This window comes from Puma concolor, chromosome B3 (assembly GCF_028749965.1).
Source record: "Puma concolor isolate L17-30 chromosome B3, mPumCon1.1.hap2, whole genome shotgun sequence".
Classification (NCBI taxonomy): Eukaryota; Metazoa; Chordata; class Mammalia; order Carnivora; family Felidae; genus Puma; species Puma concolor.
Genome location: NC_141672.1, coordinates 121,320,542 through 121,344,059, shown reverse-complemented (window position 1 = coordinate 121,344,059; position 23,518 = coordinate 121,320,542). Strand labels below are relative to the sequence as shown.

The window sequence follows — 23,518 nt, the reverse complement described above, 5'->3', positions numbered from 1 at the left end:
ACAGCACCAGTAATAATCATTTATAAGTTATTTGATTTTCTTAAAATAAAAACAAAAACAGCTTCAAACTTACACAACTAAATATTTAAACCCACAACAAGAAACTTTAAGAGGTGACAACATGGCCTCAGAATCCATGGAGGCGATGGTCAGGTGGTGAGGGCATCATTGTTCCTCAAGCTGAGATGGTGGTCTCCCAGGCCTGTGCCTCTACTATGAATTTCCTCACTACCTAGGTTAAAGGGATCTCAGAAGCATTCCTACCATGATTTCCTGATTCAGAGCATCTCTAGGATTCAGGCAAATTGTTGTGGTTAAGAGTTTTCTCAAGAACAATCAATTCAGGATGGCTTCTAACACAAAGTTAGTCTTTTATGACATCATTGTTCATAATGTCCATCAAAAACTCAGTAAATAATAGTTTAATAAGCTTATCTGTGAATAAATTGGTATAATTCATAAGAATATAATCAGAAATTTCTGCAAAACGTTTTTATAATCATAATTAACCAAATTCCAAATTCATGTACTTGTACTCAAATTTTGCTCATTTAATATAAAAATTCTCCACATCCCTAAACAGTTGCTTCCTGAAAATATTAGTAATTCTTTTAGTTCCTTTTATAACAATTCTCCATGTATCAGAATACTCAATATTTCCAAAGGAAAACATTTCCTTACAATAATGGCAAGATTAACTAAAAGAATAAACATTCTCATATATCTCATTTACCAGGACAAGTGATTAAAAAAAAAAAAAAAACACTTCCTCTTCCCCATCAATTTAATAAAGTTTATAGTATTTACCTTGTACAGCATCAATTTAGTAATTACCAAATCATAACATACTCAATAGCAAAGTTGTATCATTATCTGATGTCTAGGAAAAATAAGCAGGATTTGTCTATTTAATCATAAATACACATAACAAATATCATGGCAGTTGTGGAAATCCACATGTACTAAGCAGTAGCAAACAGCTTCACTCAAATCACAGACTCAAATATACTGGGGAAAAGCACACACTTTGACAGCATCTTCCCATCTTTTACCTCTCTTTTTCCTTCGTTCTCGAATTATCTTCTGAACTATCCTCCTCCAACGGGGCAAAGAACTTAACAGTTTAAACTTGGACATTATAGAGAGATCATTACAAACTGCAGGTCTTAGTTCATTAAAGAGGAATCTCAAACGTTCAATGACTGGAGCGCAGACTTCCTTGTAAGAACGACCCTGTTCTTGATGCGTCTACAAAGTTAAATATGAAAAGACAACTTAACAAATATTTTACCAACTATCTGCAAAGCACAAAAAAAAAGAATAAAAATGTATTTACCTTAATGAGTGAGCATTTTGCTTGGTAAACAACTCTACAAACATCCACTACTGATTTAGGCAATGTTCTGTGCTTTACTTGCTCAATACCAAGGGTTCCTGCGTGAACTAAAGATAATGCCACGTGACCTGTAAAAGACATTTTTAAAAAGGGGCAGCGTAAGAATGAATGTACATTGCATGTCAGTTGAAAAATGTATAGTATAGCTAAAATGTCAAGATTCATACCTAAATCTTCATGCTTTAAAAGGCAACATAATAGTAAGCGGCCAACCTCTTCCACAGGGTGCTCAGGAGGAAAAGTGATTGGTGTGGTCAAATGGCACTGCCTACAGTACCTTTCTATTTGACACAGAAAGTCCTGTAACAGAAACAGCTGGAGGGTAACTTCAGAGCCACCTAACACGCCCTCATAAATTCCAAACTACATGCCACAATTTCTAATGTACTTGCAATCAGCAATGCTTCTAAAACATCACTGACATATTGAATTGAATCAGCCTTTTTTTTCTTTTTCTTTTTTTTTTTTTTTTTAAAGACAGCGCGCATGCACACAGGGGAGGAAGCAAAGGGAGAGAGAGAACCTTAAGCGGGCTTCATGCCCAGTGCACAGCCTAACACAGGGCTCTATCTCATGACCTTGAGATCATGACCTGACCTGAAGTCAAGAGTCAGGCACCCAGAAGAACTGAACCAGCCTCTTACCTCAAAACCAGCCCTACAAATAATATGTAACTAAAGTCTGTGCTAAGCAAATCAGAGAACATGAAAGTGTTCACATATCAAAGTTTTACGGTAAACCAAGGATACTAAGTGTGGGAAGGCCTCACTCACCTTCACATTGTGATCCTGTATGTTATTGTCAGCAATGGCTTGCAGGAATGCCTGGGAATGGTCTCCTAAGGCCCGTCTGTGGGAGCAGAGTCGGGACTTGCTAGCAGGAGTGCCTCCAGGAGAGCTACAATGGTCCTCGTCTTTCTCCTCATTGTAGCTATAGTGGATCTGGCTGGTCTGTAGGCCTCCAGAGAAGATGGATGACTGAAGCCACTCTAGAAAGTGCATATGCAAACATTAAAGAGAAACTTGAGTGTACTATTCAGAAATAAACATTGATATAAAAGATAAGAAGTGAATATTTGATTTAAGAGGAAAAATTCAGCATCATTCATATTAAAGAGTCACATCTAACATTTATATAGACTGGCTTATAATTCCTATGTCTGCATGAAAATAGGTTAACACTTCTGGCTATTCACTACATCCTAAGCATGGTATCAGAACTCAGTATAATAGTTCCAGTACAACTTTTCTAGATACTCAGTAAAACATGGAGCTGACTGATTCTACTGATACTGTGGGAACACTGGGGCATTGCATTTTACTAGGGAGAGCAGCATGGAGGCAACACTTACACAAGCAATCACTCAATTTCAATTAGGATAACTGTATGCTACAAAGTACTACAGTTGGTACAAGAGTATAGACCTCCACTACTGCAAGAGTCGGTAAAGGATTTTCTGTGGAAGTGACAACTGAGAGGAGATCTGGATAAAGATAAAAACACTGAGCATCCAGGTAGGAAAGCAGCACATGAGAAGGGGACTACAAAGAAAAAACATGCTCAGGGCAGGACATATTTCCCTAGAGCATTAATCTAATAATAAAAATAAGAGACTACTAATCATATAACATGGGACCTTAGTAAGAGACAGATCCTTGGAGACTGGAGACCCAGTAGACTATGTGTGTCTCACAAAGGAGACCTGCATGAGGCATGGCTAGACACACAAGAATATGCATCAGTGCCAATGTGGATGCTCATTCTAATTGCTCGGATAACTGGAGTGAGACTCACCAAAAAAAATGAAGAATCAGTTTGTTCATTGCTACAAATTTTTTTCAATGACTTCTGTTATCAAAATAGTCCTCCAAAACCCAAGCAATCAAATCTGGGATGTACTCCATGTTCTTTTACTGAAAATTTAGATTTTAGAAGATCCAGGAGCATTCTCCTAAGTGCTACATTAATTCTAAAACACAAATATGATCATGACCTTCCCTAGGTCTCTACATTTAGAACTCCCTCTAATCTCTCAAAGATACTGCTCTAAAGGTGGTTTCTGATGGCTTAGGGCCCACCCACCAGGGCCCATAGTACTTTCTGATCAATTCTACTCTGACTCTTCTCATTTCCCACCCTCTTTGCTGATTTAGAAGAAATGTATCTTCCCTATACTATAAATATTTGAGGGAAAGGATGAGTCCATCCCCCTGAGAGGCTCTGCAGGCAGCAAAATGCCCAGCATGCACACCAAAGGCTTGTTCCAGAAGGCTGGGCTGACCAAGTACATTGACCATCCTTGCCCACTAGCATTCTCTCCTGACAGTACACATACACAAGCAATAGGAAGCCCTACTTTTCTTAACAAATGCTCCTCACACACCTGTATTTCTGCCCAGGAGATTCACACACTCACTTTTCTGGGACTCCAATGTCCTTACTCCTTCACCTCTGATGGGGTTTCTTCCCCATCAGAACAAATTACAAATGTCTCCATTTCATGCTCTTCTACCCTGTGTACTGCTCTATTATAATGTCTGGCTCATCATCACACAAAAAGCACCTAAAAGCAGAAAAGTGTCTAATGCACACTTAATGCATTGAGCACCTAGCATGGTAACTCATACTGAGTATTTACTCAGTAAATGCTTGCTGGATGGTTGGCAGACAGAGAAATGTAGGAATATGTAAACAAAACTTTAAATCCATCTTATGGAATATAGTGAAATTTTATTACTTTAGGTCATTAAAAAGGTCGCAATCCCAAAAGGTATTTGGGTCTAGTAAAAACACAATCCTCAAAAAGAATATTATCCCCAATAGGAACAGCCAATCCATGTCACATGGAGACGACAGCCAAGTTGAACCCATCTGTTACAGGAAGCAAAAGTGAGAGCACGCATAGGACTGATATTTCCATGCACCTGTTAGCTTCCTCTGCTGCCACAGGTCATGAGAGCAAATGAAAGCCATTCACAACTATTTCTATTTCATTGGTTTAGTGTCATAGTCCCACGATCCTTATTTTTACTCACCAACAACTGTGTTGATTCTTCTCCTATTCTAAATAGCACGTAAGACTCAGCTAAAATAACCTTCTAATCTGTTAGCAGAAAGCAAATTTTTCTTACTGGCACATTCGATCTCAACCGGAGACAGTGGTGTGCTCATAGCTAAATAGGAAGCATGTAATCCGAGAAGTAGGCCCAGATTCCTTTCTGTGTCTATCAGAGGTGAAGAGAGACTTCCCAGATCTGGTATGGTAACAACTTCTTGGTCAGGCTTGGAAAGATAAATTTCATCATCAGTCTGAGAAAACAGGGTTAATTGAAAACATAAAAACCAAAAGAGCAACAGCTTATGTCCCTAAACAAGACAAAGTTCCATGAGGAAGAGAAGCAGATGCTCTGGATACCCTTTTCCTACATCCTATTATGCTGCTATACATGCTATGTGCTGTAGGCACACCCTACAGAGCAAACGGTAAACACACAGATCTACTGGTGGTAAAACCAAAGCTCAGATAAACAGGTAAACTAGAGGGGCTCTTGGGTAGCTCAATCAGTTGAGTGTCCAACTCTTGATTCGGCTTGGGTCAAGATCTCGCGGTTTGTGAGTTCGAGCCCTACCTGGGTCTCTGCACAGACAGTGCAGAGCCTGTTTGGGATCCTCTCTCTCCCTTTCTCTCTGTTCCTCCCTTGTTTCTCTCTCTCTCTCTCTCCCCCTTCCTCTCTCTCACACACATACACACACACACACACACACACACACTAAACTTTTTAAAAAATTTAAAAAACAACAGGTAAACTAGATAATTCCTTAAAGAATCAAATAGAAGTTTACAGATTGACTGTATACTTCAGAAAATATACTGAATTGTTACATGCATAAATAACACCCCCAAAAACCCAAAAATATGAAAGGACTGCTGTGAGTAGTGAACTAGGACCACAATATGTGGAGGTATAAATTTATGTTAACAAAAAGAAACCAGTTAGAAAAGAGATCAAATGAAAAAAAACTTTGCCAGTCTTATTAGATAATTTACAAGCAAAGTCAATCTCTCCCTATGCAATGCTTTAAGTCTTACCTATGTGGCATTTAATAAATTTTATTACTTATGGATCTATACCTGGAAAACCAATCCCAACATATAAACTCCAAAGCTCATGCATAGGTAGGACATACTTCTATTCTAAAGAATTATGCTACTAGATAATTCTTCCCCCAAAAATATATATCTCAAGATAGTAAGCCACTTCAAATTTCTACATAAGCTTACAATAAAACTGTAAAGGCCAAAGGTTAAACCCTTTTTGTGTGTGGAAAAGTGTCTACATGTGTTACAAATTAACAACTTTTACAATAATTTTTCAAGACCAATACTTCATAAATCTTAACACGAATAAGTGTAAATAAATTCATTTATGAAAAAACTTCTAAAGGATCTTCATATGTATCACTTAATGACACGCACCTCCACCGAAAGGCCCCATTATCAATAATACTTCAAGGTAAAAACCACCTATCACAAATATACAGAGGAGGTCTCCCCTGACGTTCACCATGATGCCCACGCACACAGCCTCACCTCCAGATACTGGCCAACACAGAAGGCATGCATTGATTCCCGGGTGTCTTCAAACTGCAAAGCAGCTTCCAAAGCTACCACTGGGTCTTCCCCTGCAAACTGAGCTAAAACAAAAAAAACAAAAGCAACATTATTTCAATACAATTTGCTTACACACCAATAGTAGAAATGTCAAGTAGGAAATAGATCAGGCAGGTGACTCCAGTGTGAGGGTTACCAAAGTATAATAATGATCTTTCATCCCCTCCCAGAGCTGCCTGCGCCAACTCAGGATTTGAAACAAGTTTCAACAGGTGTTGAAACAAATACAAAATGATAAGGAATTCTTCAAACCTGTTTGAATTCGCTGATAGGCCGCACACCAAAGCCACCAGTAGATTAAAACATGGGGGGTGGAGCAATATACTCAACTGATCGCTTAAAAGCCAAATACTCTGCTCAAAATGGCACATGCTGTAACTTTTCACCATGAAGTAGAAAGTGAGGCCTTACCAAGAATACTATTTCCTGTTAATGACTGTGTCTGGAAGTCCTTTATATCATATACTTTCCCATCAATCACAGTCCAGAAGCCTCCATCTTTATTGTGGTTCTCCAAATCAGCTTTGCGTATCTGTGTCACCTCCTCATTATTTCTACAGTTCTGACCTGTAAAAAATGATTCTGCATATACAGAAACCAAAATCAATCAGTCAATAGATCAAGAGATAAAGCAATAGAACAAATCATGCAAAAACTATAAAGGGAAATAGACAAATCCATAATCACAATAGGAGATTAACATATCTCTCGCTGTAACTAATACCACAAACAAAAATTCACTAAGAATATGCAATGATTTGGGGCGCCTGGCTGGCACAGTTGGTTGAGCATCCGACTTCAGCTCAGGTCATGATCTCACAGTCTGTGAGTTCGACCCCGCGTCGGGCTCTGAGCTGACAGCACAGAGCCTGCAGCCTGCTTCAGGTTCTGTGTCTCCCTGTCTCTCTGCCCCTCCCCTGCTCATGCTCTGTCTCTCTCTGTCTCAAAAATAAATAAAAACATTAAAAAATAAATAAATGCACAAAGAACATGCAATGATTATAAAACAAAACAAAAACAATATCACATGAGCAGCATGAATAGCAAATCTATGTATAAGGCAAATTAAGCAAATCCCAAAAATTTCAAAGAAATAAAGTTACAGAGCATATGCACTGACTACAATGCAGTTAAATTACAAATAGGTAACAAAAATAAAATAAAAATTCATATTTGACTTCCCAGAACAAAATGTCTATAGAAAAAATACAATGAATGATAATGAAAATACTATAGATCCACACTTCTAGAGCTAAATATGTGTTTAAGGGCATTTATACCTTTAAATATATATAGTAGGGGGGAAAAAAGCAAAAAAGTAAATAAGTTAATAAACATTAAATCAATAAAATTCGAAGAGTTCACGATAGTCAAAAATTTTAAAAAGGGGCACCTAGGTGGCTCAGTCAGTTAAGTGTCCAACTCTTGATTTCGGCTCAGCTCATTATCTCACAATCAGGAGATTGAGCCCTGAGTCAGGGTCTGTGTTGGGCATGAAGCCTGCTTAAATTCTCACTCTCCATCTCCTTCTGCCCCTCCCAGGCTCACTCTCTCTCAAAAACAATAAGTAAATAAAAAATAAATAAATAAAAACAGAGGAGGAGGGGAGGAATGAAGGGGAAGATGAAGGAAGAATGCCTCACTGGTCACCTTTCAAAGTGCTAGGACATTAACTCAGTATCACTGAAAAATGATATAGGGAGGTGATTGAAGAGGGGAGTCAAGCTAGGATCATGTCCTTACCTGTACAAATTGTACTTTGTACTACCCAAACAAATGAAGGCAAGGTTGCTAGGGGATTTTATAGAAGACAGACTGTATATGAACTCCCTGGTCCATCTGAACAGAACTGAAGGTGGGTGTCACACAGAATCACAGGCCTCAGAGCCAATGAAACAAGAAACACACAGCATGACCTCAGACACACTCTATCAAAAACTGAATCCAAATCTGCATCCAAGCCTCATCACCCCTATACATATAACCAACTGTTTAGAGAAAGTGTAACAGAGATATTAGACTAAAAGAGAGGGCAATCAACCAAATTCAGAAAATATGAAATTCTCCAGAACAAATTCCCTGCTTCTTTGACAAATAAAGAGTATGACCACAGAGACAAAGAGGAGGGCCTAGAGATACACTGTTAAATGAAAAAGAGACTGGAAGCATATCAACCAACTATAACATGCAAAACGTATTTAGATGCTGATTCAAAATAACCACTAATAAAAAGACCTTTTTAGATAATCCAGGAAAATGGAACATAGACTGCATGTAACATTAAGGAATCACTATTAATCTTAGACAGAATAATGATATTAAGGTTTTATTACCAAAAAAAGTTCTAATCATTAACAGGTAATGTGTGTCAAAATGTCTTAAAGAGATCTGCTTTAAAATGATTCAATCATTCAATCACTAAGTTAAGTGGAGGAGAAGCTGAAATGTGAATACTTGTAAATCCAGGTTCATTATCCTATTCTCCCCTACTTTTATCTGTGTTTTCACAATGAACAAACATCATTTCTTTAAAAGCTAAAAAAATATCAGATTAAACCCTAAGAAAGAAGAAAAGAAATAATAAAGACCAGAGTAGCACCAGCATAAAGACAGACAACTGGATCAATGGAATAGAATACAGAACTCAGAAATAAATCCTCATATATATGGTCAAATGTTTTGGACAGAGTGTCACAACCATTCAATGGGGGAAGGACAATCTTTTCCACAAGTGGTGCTAGGAAAACTGAATATCCAATCGCAAACAAATCAAGTTGGACCCTTACCTTATACACCATATACAAAACTTAAAACAGATCAAAGATTTGAAGAGCTAAAACTATAAAATATCAAACTCTTAGAAAAGAACAGGAGGAATCCTTCATGACATATAATTTGGCAATGATTTCTTGAACAGGACACCAAAAGCATAGGCAACAAAAGAAAAACTAGGTTAAGTTGGACTTAATCAAAATTAAACATCGCTGGACACTACCAACAAAATGAAAAGGCAATCCACACATAAGGAGAAAATATAACTAAATCATATACATCCAGAATACATAACAAATTCCTACAATTCAACAATAGCAACAATAACAAAACCTGATTCAAAAATAGGAAAAACACTTGAATAGACACTTCTCCAAAGATATGCAAATGGCCAATAAGCACAAGAACAGACATACATTATCACTAACCATTAAGGAAAACCAAATCAAAACTACATTATGATACCACTCTGTCCCATTAGGATGGCTGTTATCAATAAAACAGAAAAAAACAAGTGTTGGCAAGGATGTGAAAAAATAGAGCCCTTCCTTGTACTCTGCCTATGGGAATGTAAAATGGAACAGCCACTATGGAAAACATTATGGTGGGAAGTTAAACACAGAATTACCATATGACTCAGCAATCCCACTTTTAGCCTCTAACCCAAAGGAAGTGAAAGCAGGGCTTCAAACAGACATTTGCACACCCATGTTCATGACAGCGTTAGTCACATCAGCCAAAAGGTGGAAACCACCAAAGTGTATATCAAGAGATGACTGGATAAACCATTTTGTTTGCAATATTATTAAACATTATTCAGCCTTAAAAAGGAAGCAAATTCTGACACATGCTATAACATGGATGAACCCTGAAGATATGCTAAATAGAGTAAGACAATTACCAAAGAACAAATACTGTATGCTTCCACTTATATGACCTACCTCGAGTAGTCAAATTCACAGAAACAGAAAGTTGAATGGTGGTTGTCAAGGGTGAGAGGGAGTGGAGAATGGAGAGTTAATGTTTAATGGGTACAGAGTTTCAATTCAGGAGAGATGAAAGGTTTTGAAACTGGATGGTGGTGTTGGTTGGACAATAACGTGAATGTACTTAATGCCACAGAATGGAAAACTTAAATATGGTTAAAATGAAAATTTTATGTTATGTATACTTCACCATAGTTAAAAAAAAAAAAAGTTGGGTTTCCACTCTATCTTACCACCCCAAAACCAAAAAAAAAAAAAACAAAAAAACTGTTCACAACACTACAGATCAAGATGATTATCTGGCAAATTCTACCAATCTTATACATACCCTTCTGGGGAGGAAAAAAAAAAAGAAGAGGAAAGAACATTCTCTAAGTAACTCTAAGAGACTAGCACAGCCTGTCTTACTAAAACTTTAAATGTCTTGTTATGTTTTTGTACTACTGGATCCCTCAGATAGTTTCTACCAACAAGCTAATATTCTCAGCTGACAGACTGTAAAAAGAAATTTAACAGAGATTGCATGGGAAGCTGTCATGTTCCTAAATTACAGCCTCTTTGTTAGTGGAGGGGTGATTATCAGCAACTTATAGGGCATTAAAAGAAAACTACAATTCACAAGCACAGATGCAAAATTGTTGGAAAAAAGCAAAACACATCGAGACCAGCAACACATATTAATATGACCAATATAATACGATCAAGACAGTTTTATTCCAGATGCAGAAGGCTGATTTAACTTTTGAAAAATCAATAATTAACACGTTAATAGAAAAAAGAAAAATTATATGATCACTGAGATTAATTAAAACTTAATTGCAAAGCAGAATAGAAGGAAACTTCCTTAATATGTAAAGGCTTCTACAAAGAGGGCACCTGGGTGGCTCAGTCGGTTAAGCGTCCAACTTTGGCTCAGGTCATGATCTCACGGTTCACAAGTTCCAGCCCCACGTCAGGCTCTGTGCTGCCAGGTCAGAGCCTGGAGCCTGCTTCAGATTCTGTGACTCCCCCTCTCTCTGCCCCTCCCCCGCTCATGCTCTGTCTCTCTCTGTCTCTCAAAAAATAAATAAACTTAAAAAAAATTTTTTAAAAAAGGTTTCTACAAAGAAATCCCTTAACAAACCTCATATTTCATGTGTGAAATTTGGAAAGCTTTTCTTTTGCTCCTAAACAAGACAAGGCTGCCCAGTATCACCATTTGTATTCAACAATGCACCAGAGGGTGCTAACAAGTGCAGAAGGCACAGAGGGAAGCTGCAAGATGAGAAATAGACACAGGCAGAGACAGTCAACTGATTTTGACAAAAGTGGTACTCCTGAAGAGTGACCAAGGACACTCCTTTCACCCAAGAGTGCTGGAACAATGATCCTATGGACAAAATGCCTAGGGAAAAAATGACACGTGACCTCTTGGCACAGGGGTGGAATGGTGAGAACTCTCACACTCTATGGAGATGAAAATCAGCACAACCACTATGGAAACCTGGCATTCTGTACTAAAGCATACCCTACAAACCAACAAGAAATAGACATAATTAATTCCAGCAAGAAACAGACATAAGAGGAGCACCTGGGTGGCACAGTTGGTTAAGCACACAACTCCTGGTTTTGACTCAGGTCATGATCTCACAACTCATGAGACTGAGCCCCTCTTGGGGCTCGGGATTCTTGGTCTCCCTCTCTCTCTACTCCCCCCTCACTCTTGCTCTCTCTCAAAATAAATTTTAAAAAAAATTTAAAAAAAGAAACAGACATAAGAATATTTAAACAAACTATTAAGGAGCACAAGCCTGTCTGATAAAATGATAAAAAGAAGTAGAGGAGCAGCAACCACACAAGACCAGAGAGAGGTATCTTTCAGGAGACAAGAAGCAGTGTTTAGGATGTTCCTGCCACCATTCCATTTCTTAATCTGGATGGATGTTATTTTCTTTTTTTTTTTTTTTTTAATTTTTTTAATGTTTATTTATTTTTGAGAGAGAGTGGTGGAGGGGCAGAGAGAGAGGGAGACACAGTATCTGAAGAAGACTCCAGGCTCTGAGCTGTCAGCACAGAGCCCGACGCAGGGTTCAAACTCACGGACCGTGAAATCATGACCTGAGGCGAAGTCGGACGCTTAACCAACAGAGCCAGCCAGGCGCCCCAAATGATTTTCTCTATGATCAGTCACAGAGCTGTTTTCTGTACTTTTGAGTATGTGCTATATTTCATAATAAAAAAAGATTTTTAAATGAGTAAGTTTGAACTGCTTAATCAGATTAAATGCCTTCAACCATACTAACTATAGAGACAAAAATAACATTTAACTTCATAAATACAAATGAATGGTGCTAAAAATACTAGTGATATAAAAAAATTAAAAACTATGCTCCATATCCTATTGTTATTTTCTTCAGGATAGTTGTTACTTCTTATTTGAAACTCCTGTTAGAAGATGACAGTCTACAATGGAAGGGGAAAAAAGCCCAGCTTGCCTGAGCTTTCCTACAAAATACAAATGACCACAACTTCAATTTAATTCTATGAGTCCAGGAAGTCAGAACCATACACAGTATGGTAACATACACTTAAAAAATGTCAAAGCTGAAAACTTTGAGAAGACAAGTTCCATCCCAATTTGGTAAGCACTATAGACAGTACATATAGGGAAGTGCTCAGCTAAATATCGGAATTCCACAACTTAGTAACATCAGTTAGAAATGAGTTTAAAAAGTCATCCCATATTGATGTCAGCCTCCAAAGCTGGACTATATCTAATCGCCGCAACAGTACCTTCTGGAGACAACACCCAAGAAACGGCTCTACAGAACTTTCTAAAATAGTCCAATTCAGAAAGTAACAACAATTAACAGAAAAATCCTTTCTTATATATAATCTAAATCTCTTCTGATTTGGATTATCTTGATTCTCCACTTATACTCCCATCAGTGAAAATGGCAAATATTGGTTTCTCTTTGTGAAGTATCCTTTCGGATAAAAAGGCAAGAATAGGTTAGATCAGGATAAACTTTCCTCAGCAGAAGTTCTGGAAGTTAAGATGTCATACCCATGATGCCAGGCCAGGCTAACTCTTCATTATCGTCCCTTTCCTTTCCCGGTGCAAGGTGATTGAACCGATCCAGGTGTTCTAACAGGCCACCCAGCAGAGGGACAGCTCCAGCCTCCTGCATGAGACCAGCATTTTTACTGAGCAGAAGCACTATAGAAACTACTAGTTCTGGAAGGAGAACACCTAAATTTTAAAAGAAAAAAAAACAGCATTAAGATTTAAATAAAACCATATATCCTATAAAACTACTTTCTAAGCTTGTTCTATGTTCAAATTCTGATAAATCACAAAATAAGGAAAGCATATTTCCACAGGATTATTTTATCTTTCATTTTGAAAGAGACAAACAAAGGTATCAAACAGAACCCTCTGAGTTACAAGAATACTTTTCAAAACCACTGTGTTTCAACACTTCTGTGAACTTGTCTTTTATTCAGAAAACTTAAGTGTTTACAACTAAGTTTACTTTCAGTAAAAAAGCACTTAATAAGAATGCTCTAGTGTCACAGAACTAACTTGAAAACATATTAAGAAATACTGGAAATTATTAAGGTCCTGAAAGGCGCAACTAATTTTTATGGGGCTGAAATAAAATTAGACAATTCCCAATGACCTCATTATTGAAATGTTAATAATGGCTGTATGACTCTAAATCACTAATTACATTTACAGTGACACAACTCCTACACCAACAGAATTGTCAAGCAAGTAAAAAAAGAAAAGGAGAAAAGCCAACATGACTAGAAAATGTATGGGGCAAAGGCATGCAGGTTTATCAGGAAGTGATAAATTTTAAGTCTTATCTATCTCTGAAAATAAATAAATGTCTGAAGGTAGGATATAAAAAAGGTACCAGTGAAGTCCCCTTCCACAATGCAGGCCACCTCTGCAAAGTGCCGCCAGCTGGTGGAAGCAATGCTGGCTGCCACAGGCAGTATATCTCCAATGTGTGTGCACAAAAGGGCTGTGTACTTCTTCAGCAAGGAACCAACACCCATAAGCTCAGGACCTTGAAGAAAGATTTAGAAAATTTCATTTTTACCATTAAAATTTACTTCGTAAATAAATCGCATTGATTCCACCCTCATCTATACATCTTTTATGTATAACAATTTTCTCAAAGGAGAAAATTAACCCATATTCCCTGGTTGTTTTTATGTCACAGAATTTGAGAAAAAATTTTCATACACTGCACTATATAATACCTAGAAAATTTTTTTAATGTAAATACTAAAGTCATAATTTATAGAGTTTTAAAACCTTACACCTAATACACACAAATGTTATCAAATTTCAAGTCTTAACACTTGCAAATTACTTCCAATAAACAAAGTTAGGCATTTTTCAATCTCCTAAAATCTTTAACTTTTCTTCCTACAAGGCTCTTAATAGCTTTTCAGTCCTCATGATTTTGTCTTTGAGAGGTCTCTTTCGAACTATAAGTTCACCTATTTCAACCTGAAATTTTCTATCTACAAATGCCTAATTTTTTCAGCAACTAAGATATTTTAGAATATATATAAACCTTTTCAGTTTTCAGCAACTAACATATTTTAGAATATAACATCTATAAAAATATTAACAGCAGCAGATGTTTCCATCCTTGACAGAGAAAGCCAATTTACACAGAGCCACCTTTTGAGCTTGTGGAAAGTACTCTAATCTATGTCATGCACAGAACTAAGTGCTTAAATATCATCCTATTTTAATCCTCATAGGCACCCTCAGATGTTATCCCAGCTCCGCAGGTGAGCAACCTACAGCCCCCTGGTAAATCTCAGACTTAGTCCCATGTCTAGCGGCTAATAAACCAGTGCTATAACTGAGACCCAGCCTTCCTCCAATGATGATTCATTCCTTGCATTACTCCCCACCTGGTTTTCCAGTGCGATCAACAAATGCTATGTCACTACTTTGTTCCCACATTATGTTAGTATCCAACACTCCATAACAGACATGTAGAGTAAGTCTGATAAATTGTCTGTTAAGACTAACTTGAACATAAAGGAAACTATTTTTGATGTCCAAAGAACTTAAATATTAAGACGAGGAAACAAAAAATATTGATGAGTCTAATATTTGTCCCCAAAAAAAGTGGATACAAAATGAAGTCCCCCCAAATTGGCACATTTAATAATATAAGAACTACTCATCTGGGAGTGTAGAATAGGCCTAAATTAAAAAGCCCAAAATACACATAAGACATTTTAATTTTAAGCAACTTACTACATATATCTGAGGTCTGACCAATACTTTCTCCTGGATAAAGTTTACTGATAAGTAGGCGCTGAAAGCGCAGCAACAAATCCAATGAAGCAGTTCTTTCACGACTATGTTGCTCGAAGTCTAGACATGATGAAATCCGACGGGCAACATCTTTCAATCTGGCTACTGTCTGAGAAGCAATGTTTCTATGCAGAGGAAAGAAGATTGCAAAATTTAACAAGCTATGTCTATTAAAAAAAAAAAAAGTATTAAGAAAGCATGACAAAAACTAAACTCAGAAATATAATCATGCATCCAGGTGACCTGTAGCGGGCTTCCTTCCCCAAATATGAGTCAGGTGTGTCGGCAGTAAACACAACCTCAGTCAAAACTGAGAAAAGAAGCACAGAAGTTGTAAAAGATATAATGATGCCCTTTGCTTTACAAATGTGCTCTAAAGAGCTGTGTGGAATGATCCAAAATGATAGAAAACAGACCTTTGGGGAAAAAAACAACTGTATCGTTATTTTTGTCCAAAGCTGTATTTCAAAGATAGATGTGACACTATTCTTAAATACAAGATTTACTCGCCTTTCTGCATCTGCCTCACAAATCTGCCTTGAGACCTACTCAAGTTAAGTACCTAGGTGGGCAATGCAGGGGGCACACAGGGCTCAGAAAGCACAGGAAGGAAGACCAAAGCGGGTGCAAACAGACCAGGTCAGAGTAACAGGTGCTCAAACAATACAGCAGCAAAGAAAGGAGCAGTGGGATCTAACTTGAGCCACAAACCATCAGTTAATAGGGTGAAAAAGAAAAAAAAAAAACAAAAAACAAAAAAAAAAATGGGTCCCAAAAGTAAAATTAGAACAGTAGTAAAATGTTCTGGCTCCACAAGAAACTTGCAAAGGAACAAGGGCAGGGAGTCAAGTCAAGACAAGAGAATGAAGAGGAATGGACACTGTAGGTGATAGAGTGCCCGGCTGCTGGTACTAGATTCTGCAATGCTGAGTCAGCCCCTGAAGCTTCAAAAGGAGAGTATGTTCTGTTTATGTTTGAGGAAATTAAGTTCGGTATGAGTGTGAACGTAGATTAGAGGAGACATAGACTACCAGATAAGACCCTGCCACCCAGGGACAGTCCCACCACCAGTCAAACAAGGCCTGATCCCCATACTAAGAACAGAGGAATAAATCAGGGGAAGAAAAGAGCTAAAACAGAGCCTTGCTCTGGGCTGCTGTCAAAGTAGCTCCATCTCAGGGCGGGTGAGGGCCAGCCAGCCAACACCTGGCATTGCCACTGAGCAGGTAAGTCTGGGAACTCTGCATAACACCAGGCCACAGACAGGAATTCTATTCCACTCCTTTGATTTCTAACGTTGACAGTAGGTTTGTGGAAAACCTGTCAGTTGCACTTGCCCCCATGATTCATTCCTAGAACTAACAGCACTGTGAGGAAGAAGAGGAGCAGGAAACATTTGAGGAGTTCCAGCACAACTCCAACACACATCCAAAAGTTGCTAAGAAAGAACAGCAAGAAGCCCTTGGCTACTGCACAGGGATACTCCATCCACACAAAATGAAGGTAGGTGCTCACAGGGTCTTGCCTCTAGTCAACCTCACCTTTCTATTCTACTACCTGATACCCTGCCTTGACAGTAGAAAAAATCTGGGTTTCATGCTATACAAGAAGGAGCAAAGGACACTAATATAAATGTTAACTTATTTCCTTAATAAAAAATCCTGAACCATAATCAAAATGTATAATTCTGGTAGAGTTCACTAATTAAAAAATCTTCATAGCTCTTGATTTTATATAAATATTTTTCTGTGGCTTCTTGCCAGTGTAAGACTAAAGCATTACTCTGAAATCTGTTTCACAACTTATTCTTGGCAAACTGCAATTTCTTTAACCTGTTTTCCAAGGAATAAAGTATACAAAACATCTCTACAATCTCTTCCATCTTTAGACTATTTTTCAACAACTGTATCAGCTAAGTCAACACATTGAGCTGCCTTCAATCACACTTAAGGTAAGAAAATTAAATATCAAAGTCTCTCTCTACATGAGAGAAGTACACTTTCTACATTTATGAAAAGAGTCTGGATCGTAGGCACTTTGTTAGTGAGAAAGGTGTTGATACATTTTCCTTTCTCTATATTCTAAAACTTTTGTGAAGTGTTGTTTACTTCCAGGGTTCAGTTTTTGTGTTTTTTAAGCAGGTATATAATTATTATAAAACTGCTGTGGAGACAGCTCCTCCCTGTGTTACCAAAGGTTCAGAAGACAACCTATGAGATGGTCTAAAAAGTGCTGTCCAATAGTAACATAATGCCAGGAAGCCACATATGTCATTTAAAATGTTCTGCCAGTCACTGGGGCACCTGGCTACCTCAGTCAGTTAAGCACTGAACCCTTGATTTCGACTCAGGTCATGATCTCACAGTTTGTGAGACTGAGCCCCGCATTGGGCTCTATGCTGACAGCGAGGAGCCTGCTTGGTATCCTCTCTCTCCCTCTCTCTCTGCCCCTTGCCTGATTGTGCTCTTTTTCACTCTGTCAAAATAAACAAATAAACTTAAAAAAATGTTTAATGTTCTGCCAGTCACATTAATAAAGAAAAAAAGAAATGTAAAACCAGTATTAATAAAGTATCCCAATATATTGAAAATACTATTTCAACATAAAACTTAAACTCAAAAACACACTTAAAAGTTTTCTAACAACTGAATCAAGTCCAAGGTTTTAAATGTGAATTTTAATAAATAATTAATAATTCAATTAAAATAACTGAATTTTAATTAATAAAAAATAAAACTTCAGTGTCTCAGCTACACTGGACACATTCCAAGTGCTAATCAGTCAAACGTGGCAAGAGACTTCCAGACTGTACAGTAATAGGCATTGATGGGTAAAACAGACAAGTCTCTCCACACCAAGGGAATAAACAGGCCGGGCAACCTACCATAGGCCGAGATCAGGGAACACACACTCACTCTCTGACAAACACCAGGAGTCCTGACACAGCTTCCTCAGCAAAGGGTAGGGCATTCAAGAACTCAATACTGTTTCAGAAAATACATGCTTTATGCTTTAAAACTTCTGCATAGAACTTCATTTTTTAATTACAAAGCACTCAGCATCCATTTTCTCATTTGATCCTTAACTCTATAAACACTGCTCCTGTTATTACTCTTCCAGTTACCACACTGGGGAGAGTTTCACTTGCCAATTTTATACAAGCAGTCACAAGCGAAATCTTCTAGCAATAAATCCCAGCGTCTTTCCACTACCACCAACTACACTGAGTTAATTCACTTTCAATCTGTTGTACTAAAGATCAGAATGTATGAGATACTGATCAAAAGAAACAATCATCAGATTAAAAAAAAAAATAGGAAAATTTTTTTAATTAGCATTTACTATAATCTATTTAAAGAACTAGCTCTAAAACTTCTTCTTAAAAGTTCCCAATGTGTCCAGTAAATTCTGGTGCTTCAGGTATGGACAGCAGGCTGCCCCCACACCAGCAGCACACCACCCACCACTCTTCTGGACATACATGCAGAGCCCCCTGTTCTCTGAACTTGGCTACTACCTGAGCCAACACTCTAGAATACTTTCTCTATGTATAGAAAATGAAACAAAACAGGAGCCAAGTTTACACAGGAAAGAATTTTGTTAAATAGAAGAGCCAAGAGTTTTCCATTGTCTAACAAATACCTTTCAAAAATCACCTTGCTTTTTTGGTCTTTTTGAATGACAATGAAATGTTGGCTGACATTTTTCAGGAACAGTGTCTGATCACTTCAGCCCAAGGTTCCTCTTTATATTCTGACTCTGACTGATTCTTACCTCCTCCAGATAGGGCCTTCAGAAATAATGCTCACCATTCTTTTATTTACTTCAGCATTTAAATTAACAGTTGTCAGGGCGCCTAGGCGGCTTAGTCGGTTGAGAATCCAACTTCGGCTCAGGTCATGATCTCGTGGTTGACGAGTTCAAGCCCCATGTCAGGCTCTGTACTGACAGCTCAGAGCCTGGAGCCTGCTTTGGATTCTGTGTCTCCCTCTCTCTCTGTCCCTCCCCCACTCATGCTCTGTCTCTCTCTGTCTCAAAAATAAATAAAAAGATTTAAAAAAAAAATATTTTAATTAAAAGTTGTCTTAGGCATCCAGATGACCAACAGAGACATGAAAAGATGCTCAACATCGCTCATCATCAGGGAAATACAAATCAAAACCACATCAAGATACCACTTCACACCAGTCAGAATGATTAAAATTAACTCAGGAAACAACAGATGCAGAGAAAAGGGAACCCTCTTGCAATTGTTGGTAAGAATGCAAACTAGTGCAGCCACTCTGGAAAACAGTGTGGAGGTTCCTCAAAAAATTAAAAACAGAATTACCCTACTACCCAGAAATAGCACTACTAGGAATTTATCCAAAGGATACAGGAGGGCTGATTCATAGGGGCACAGGTACCCCAACGTTTATAGCAGCACTATCAACAATAGCCAAATTATGGATAGAGCCCAAATGTCCATCAACAGATGAATGGATAAGGAAGATGTGGTTTATATATATAATGGAATACTACTTGGCAATGAGAAACAATGAAATCTTGCCATTTGTAACAACGTGGATGGAACTGCAAGGGTATTATGCTAAGTGAAATAAATCAGTCAGAGAAAGACAGATATCATATGTTTTCACTCACATGGAATTTGAGAAACTTAACAGAAGACCATGGGAGAAGGAAGGGGAAAAAAATTGTTTCAAACAGAAAGGAAGGCAAACCATAAGAGACTCTTAAATACAGAGAACTGAGGGTTGATGGGGGGTGGGGGGAGAGGGGAAAATGGGTGATGGGCACTAAGGAAGGCACTTGTTGGGATAAGCATTGGGTGTTGTATGTAAGCTATGAATCATGGGAATCTACTCCTGAAGCCAAGAGCACAGTGTACATACTGTATGTTAGCTAACTTGACAATAAATTATATTAAATAATTAATTAAAAAGATAAAAAAATAAAAGTTGTCTTAGTAATACATATAATTCTATGACATATGCAATGAGGCAATGATACAACCAATTTAAAAAAAAAAGTTCTACCAAAATGATTTTCATTTGCATCTACTGCTTACTAATGAGGCTAAGAATCTTTTCCTGTTTATCGTACACTCCAATTTTCTCTTGTTTGAAAATCTTTAGAATCTCCAGTTCTACCTCACACACTCCAAACTGTCCCCTCATCTATATTTAATGTCTGCTCTTAAAACAGTGTGGAGGTTCCTCAAAGTTAAAAACAGAACTACCTTATGATCCGGGAATCATCCTACTGGGTATTACCCAAATACAAAAACACTCATTCAAAGGGAAGCTGCCCGAGTGTCCCTCAATAGATGAATGGATAAAGAAGATGTGGTGTGTATACACAATGAAATATGATTCATCCATAAAAAATGAAACCCTGTCATTTGCAATGACATGGATAGAGCTAGAAAGTATAATACTAAGTACTTAAGATAAGTCAGCAGAGAAAGACAAATACCATATGATGTCACTCATATGTGGAATTTAAGAAATAAAACAAATGAGTAAAGGGGGGAAAAAGACAGACAAACCAAAGAAACAGACTCTTAATTACAGAGAACAAACTGATGGTTACCAGATGGGAGGGGGGTGGGAGGATGGCTTAACTAGGCGACAGAAATTAAGGAGTGCACTTAAAATGAGCACAGGGTGATACATGAAACTGTTCAATTACTATATTGTATACCTAAAGCTAATATAACACTGTGTGTTTACTAACTAGAATTAAAATAAAAACTTAAGAGTCTGCTCTTTACCCCAAAACCTATTCTACATAATTTTCAGAGTATACCTCAACAGCCAAAACATTTTCAGACCCTAGTGCTAGCTAGATCTCACTATCTTACTATGAAAACCAATAATCCTCCTGTTAAAATATATCTAATACTATTTACCTAAGAAGCTGTTGTATGAGCTGAACCAGAGGCAAACACTGTTTTCCAGAAGATTCATAGATCCCAGTATTAATAAGATCTTTATCCAATGGAGTCCTACTTCTATGAAATGTCGAGGCACTGGCTTCCTGTTCATCAATTTCTTTTTCCTTCTGTGCTTCTTTTTTGGCTTCCATATCCTGTAATTCATAAAACAGAAACTGGTTACCAGTTATCTTAGTACCAAGTGTGAATGCACCCTGAGCTGAGCCCTGATCTCACAGCCTAGATGTCCCAGCTTCTGTGCACTAACTCACAAAACCACCTGGTGACACTGGCCCACATCCACTGTCGGAAACCCCACTGCTCAGGTGCTCAGTTTCTAAACAGACTATTTGTCCTATAAATCCATTACCCAGGCTGCCATTGCTGACGTTCTCCAGGTTCCTTCTGTAAAGTCCCTAAAATCTTTTCTCCTGCTACTGGATCTAAGAAATACTTAATGTGATCTGCCCCATACACACACAGTCTATCTATTTTGCAAATATGAAGCAAGAACTCAAGAATAAGAGGATATATTCCCAAGTCATGTATCTGATAAGAAACATGTGTTCAGAATACAGAAAGAATTCTTACAACTCAACAATTAAAAAATAAGTAACCAACTTAAAAATAAGCAAAGGATTTGAATAGAAGTATCTTCAAAGATGATATATAAGTGGCTCATAAGCATATGAAAAGATGTTAGACATCATTAGTCATCAGGGAAATTCACATCTGTTAGGATAGCTATAAAAGAAAAGTTGGGCAGTAGCAAGCATTGACAAGGATGTAGAGAAATCAGAACCCTCATACATTGCTACTGGGAATATAAAGTGGCACAGCCACTTAAGAAAAAAATCTGGCCATTCTTCAAAACATAAACACAGAGATACTATAAAACAAAACAAATCCACTCCTAGGCATACACCCATAAGAAAAAAAAAAAAGCCTGTCCAAACAAAAACCTATACACAAATGTTCATAACAGCATTATTCATAACTTAAAAATAGAAACAACTAAATGTCCATTGGCTGATGAATGTATAAACAAAATGTGCTATGCCATACAATGGAATATTATTTAGCAATTTTAAAAAATTAAGTATGACATGAATAAACTCTGAAAACACTAGGCTAAGTGAAAAGCCAGACACAAAAGGTCACGTATTGCATAAATCCATTTATATGAAATGTCCAGAGCTAGAAATTCTTCAGGAGACAGAAAGTAGATTAGCAGTTGTCAATGGTTGAGACAAGTAGGGCTAGAAATTCTTCAGGAGACAGAAAGTAGATTAGCAGTTGTCAATGGTTGAGACAAGTAGGGAATAGGGGGTGTGACTGTTAAGGGACACAGAGTTTCTTTTTGAAGTAATGAAAAGGTTCTGAAATCACTGGTGATGATGGTTGCACTGAATTATACACTGTAAAAGAGTGAATTTTATAGTATGTGAATTAGATCTCAATAAAGCTATTATTTAAAAAAAAAAGAAACAAAAAGGCAAAAAACAAAAATAGAAGGTATCTTTGCCAAACACAACCAATATTCCTGAGGACTTACTATATACCAAGCATTGTTCTAGTAACCAATTTTATGGTGAAAAAGCAAAAAATTTCTTTCCTTCTGAGCATTTTCTAATGGCAAAAACCAGAACAGTCTAAACACCAACAACAATCCATCCCAATCCTTGAGGGGTATAGGGATGAAGACTCAGCCTCAGTGGCTACCCACTGTTAAGGATAAGAGAGCAACATAAATCAGAAAAATGAATAATGTGCATCCTTTTAACCCAGAACAATTTCATTTCTAAAACTCATTCCTAATAATCATTCTTATACTCTATTCAATGACTTATAATCCATAAGAATATACTTAGAGGCGCCCGGGTGGCTTAGTCAGTTAACCATCCAACTTCTGATTTTGGCTCAGGTCATGATCTCACAGTTCATGGAATCAAGCCCAGCACTGGGTTCTGCACTAACAGCTTGGAGCCTGCTCGGGATTTTCTCTCTCCTCTCTCTCTGCCCTTTCCCCCACTCATGCACACTATCAAAATAATTTGCATTTTTAAAAACAATATAATTAATAATTGTAGTAAAAATATCTAAAACCTAAATGGTAAATAGATTATTTATAAAAAATAAAAAGGAATATGAAGGAATTCCCTTTTCATATGACAGACTTCTCCAAAACAACAGAACAAATGGACAGTAAAATATACAACAGAAAACATGGCAACCTGATGAGTAAAAAAGATGCAAATTAACACACCACTGAAATTAATCCTAGCCTCATAATCACATCATTAGTAAACATTTGCATCCTCAAAAGTCAGACAATAAAGCAAAAATATTAACAATATTGGCATACTAATAATTCTTAAATATGAGGTTTTTGTTTACGTCTTTCTGTAGCTTTATAACAATT

General features: G+C 37.4%; 1 protein-coding gene across 7 annotated transcripts in view; it reads right to left on the bottom strand.

Moving 5' to 3' along the window:
- The window catches only part of HERC2 (HECT and RLD domain containing E3 ubiquitin protein ligase 2), a 268,401-nt gene that overhangs the window by 144,673 nt on the left and 100,210 nt on the right, over positions 1–23,518 (bottom strand). For 6 of the 7 annotated variants that reach the window (XM_086711321.1, XM_086711320.1, XM_086711319.1 and 3 more), the window contains 11 exons: positions 21,073–21,251; positions 15,102–15,286; positions 13,729–13,884; positions 12,873–13,058; positions 6,480–6,650; positions 5,988–6,091; positions 4,528–4,705; positions 2,170–2,384; positions 1,564–1,696; positions 1,337–1,464; positions 1,053–1,248 (listed from right to left, as the gene is read on the bottom strand). In XM_086711321.1, coding sequence (XP_086567447.1) covers positions 1,053–1,248; positions 1,337–1,464; positions 1,564–1,696; positions 2,170–2,384; positions 4,528–4,705; positions 5,988–6,091; positions 6,480–6,650; positions 12,873–13,058; positions 13,729–13,884; positions 15,102–15,286; positions 21,073–21,251 — 1,831 coding nt within the window. The remainder of the gene's footprint in view (positions 1–1,052; positions 1,249–1,336; positions 1,465–1,563; positions 1,697–2,169; positions 2,385–4,527; positions 4,706–5,987; positions 6,092–6,479; positions 6,651–12,872; positions 13,059–13,728; positions 13,885–15,101; positions 15,287–21,072; positions 21,252–23,518) is intronic. The other variant, XM_086711323.1, reaches the window with a different exon arrangement.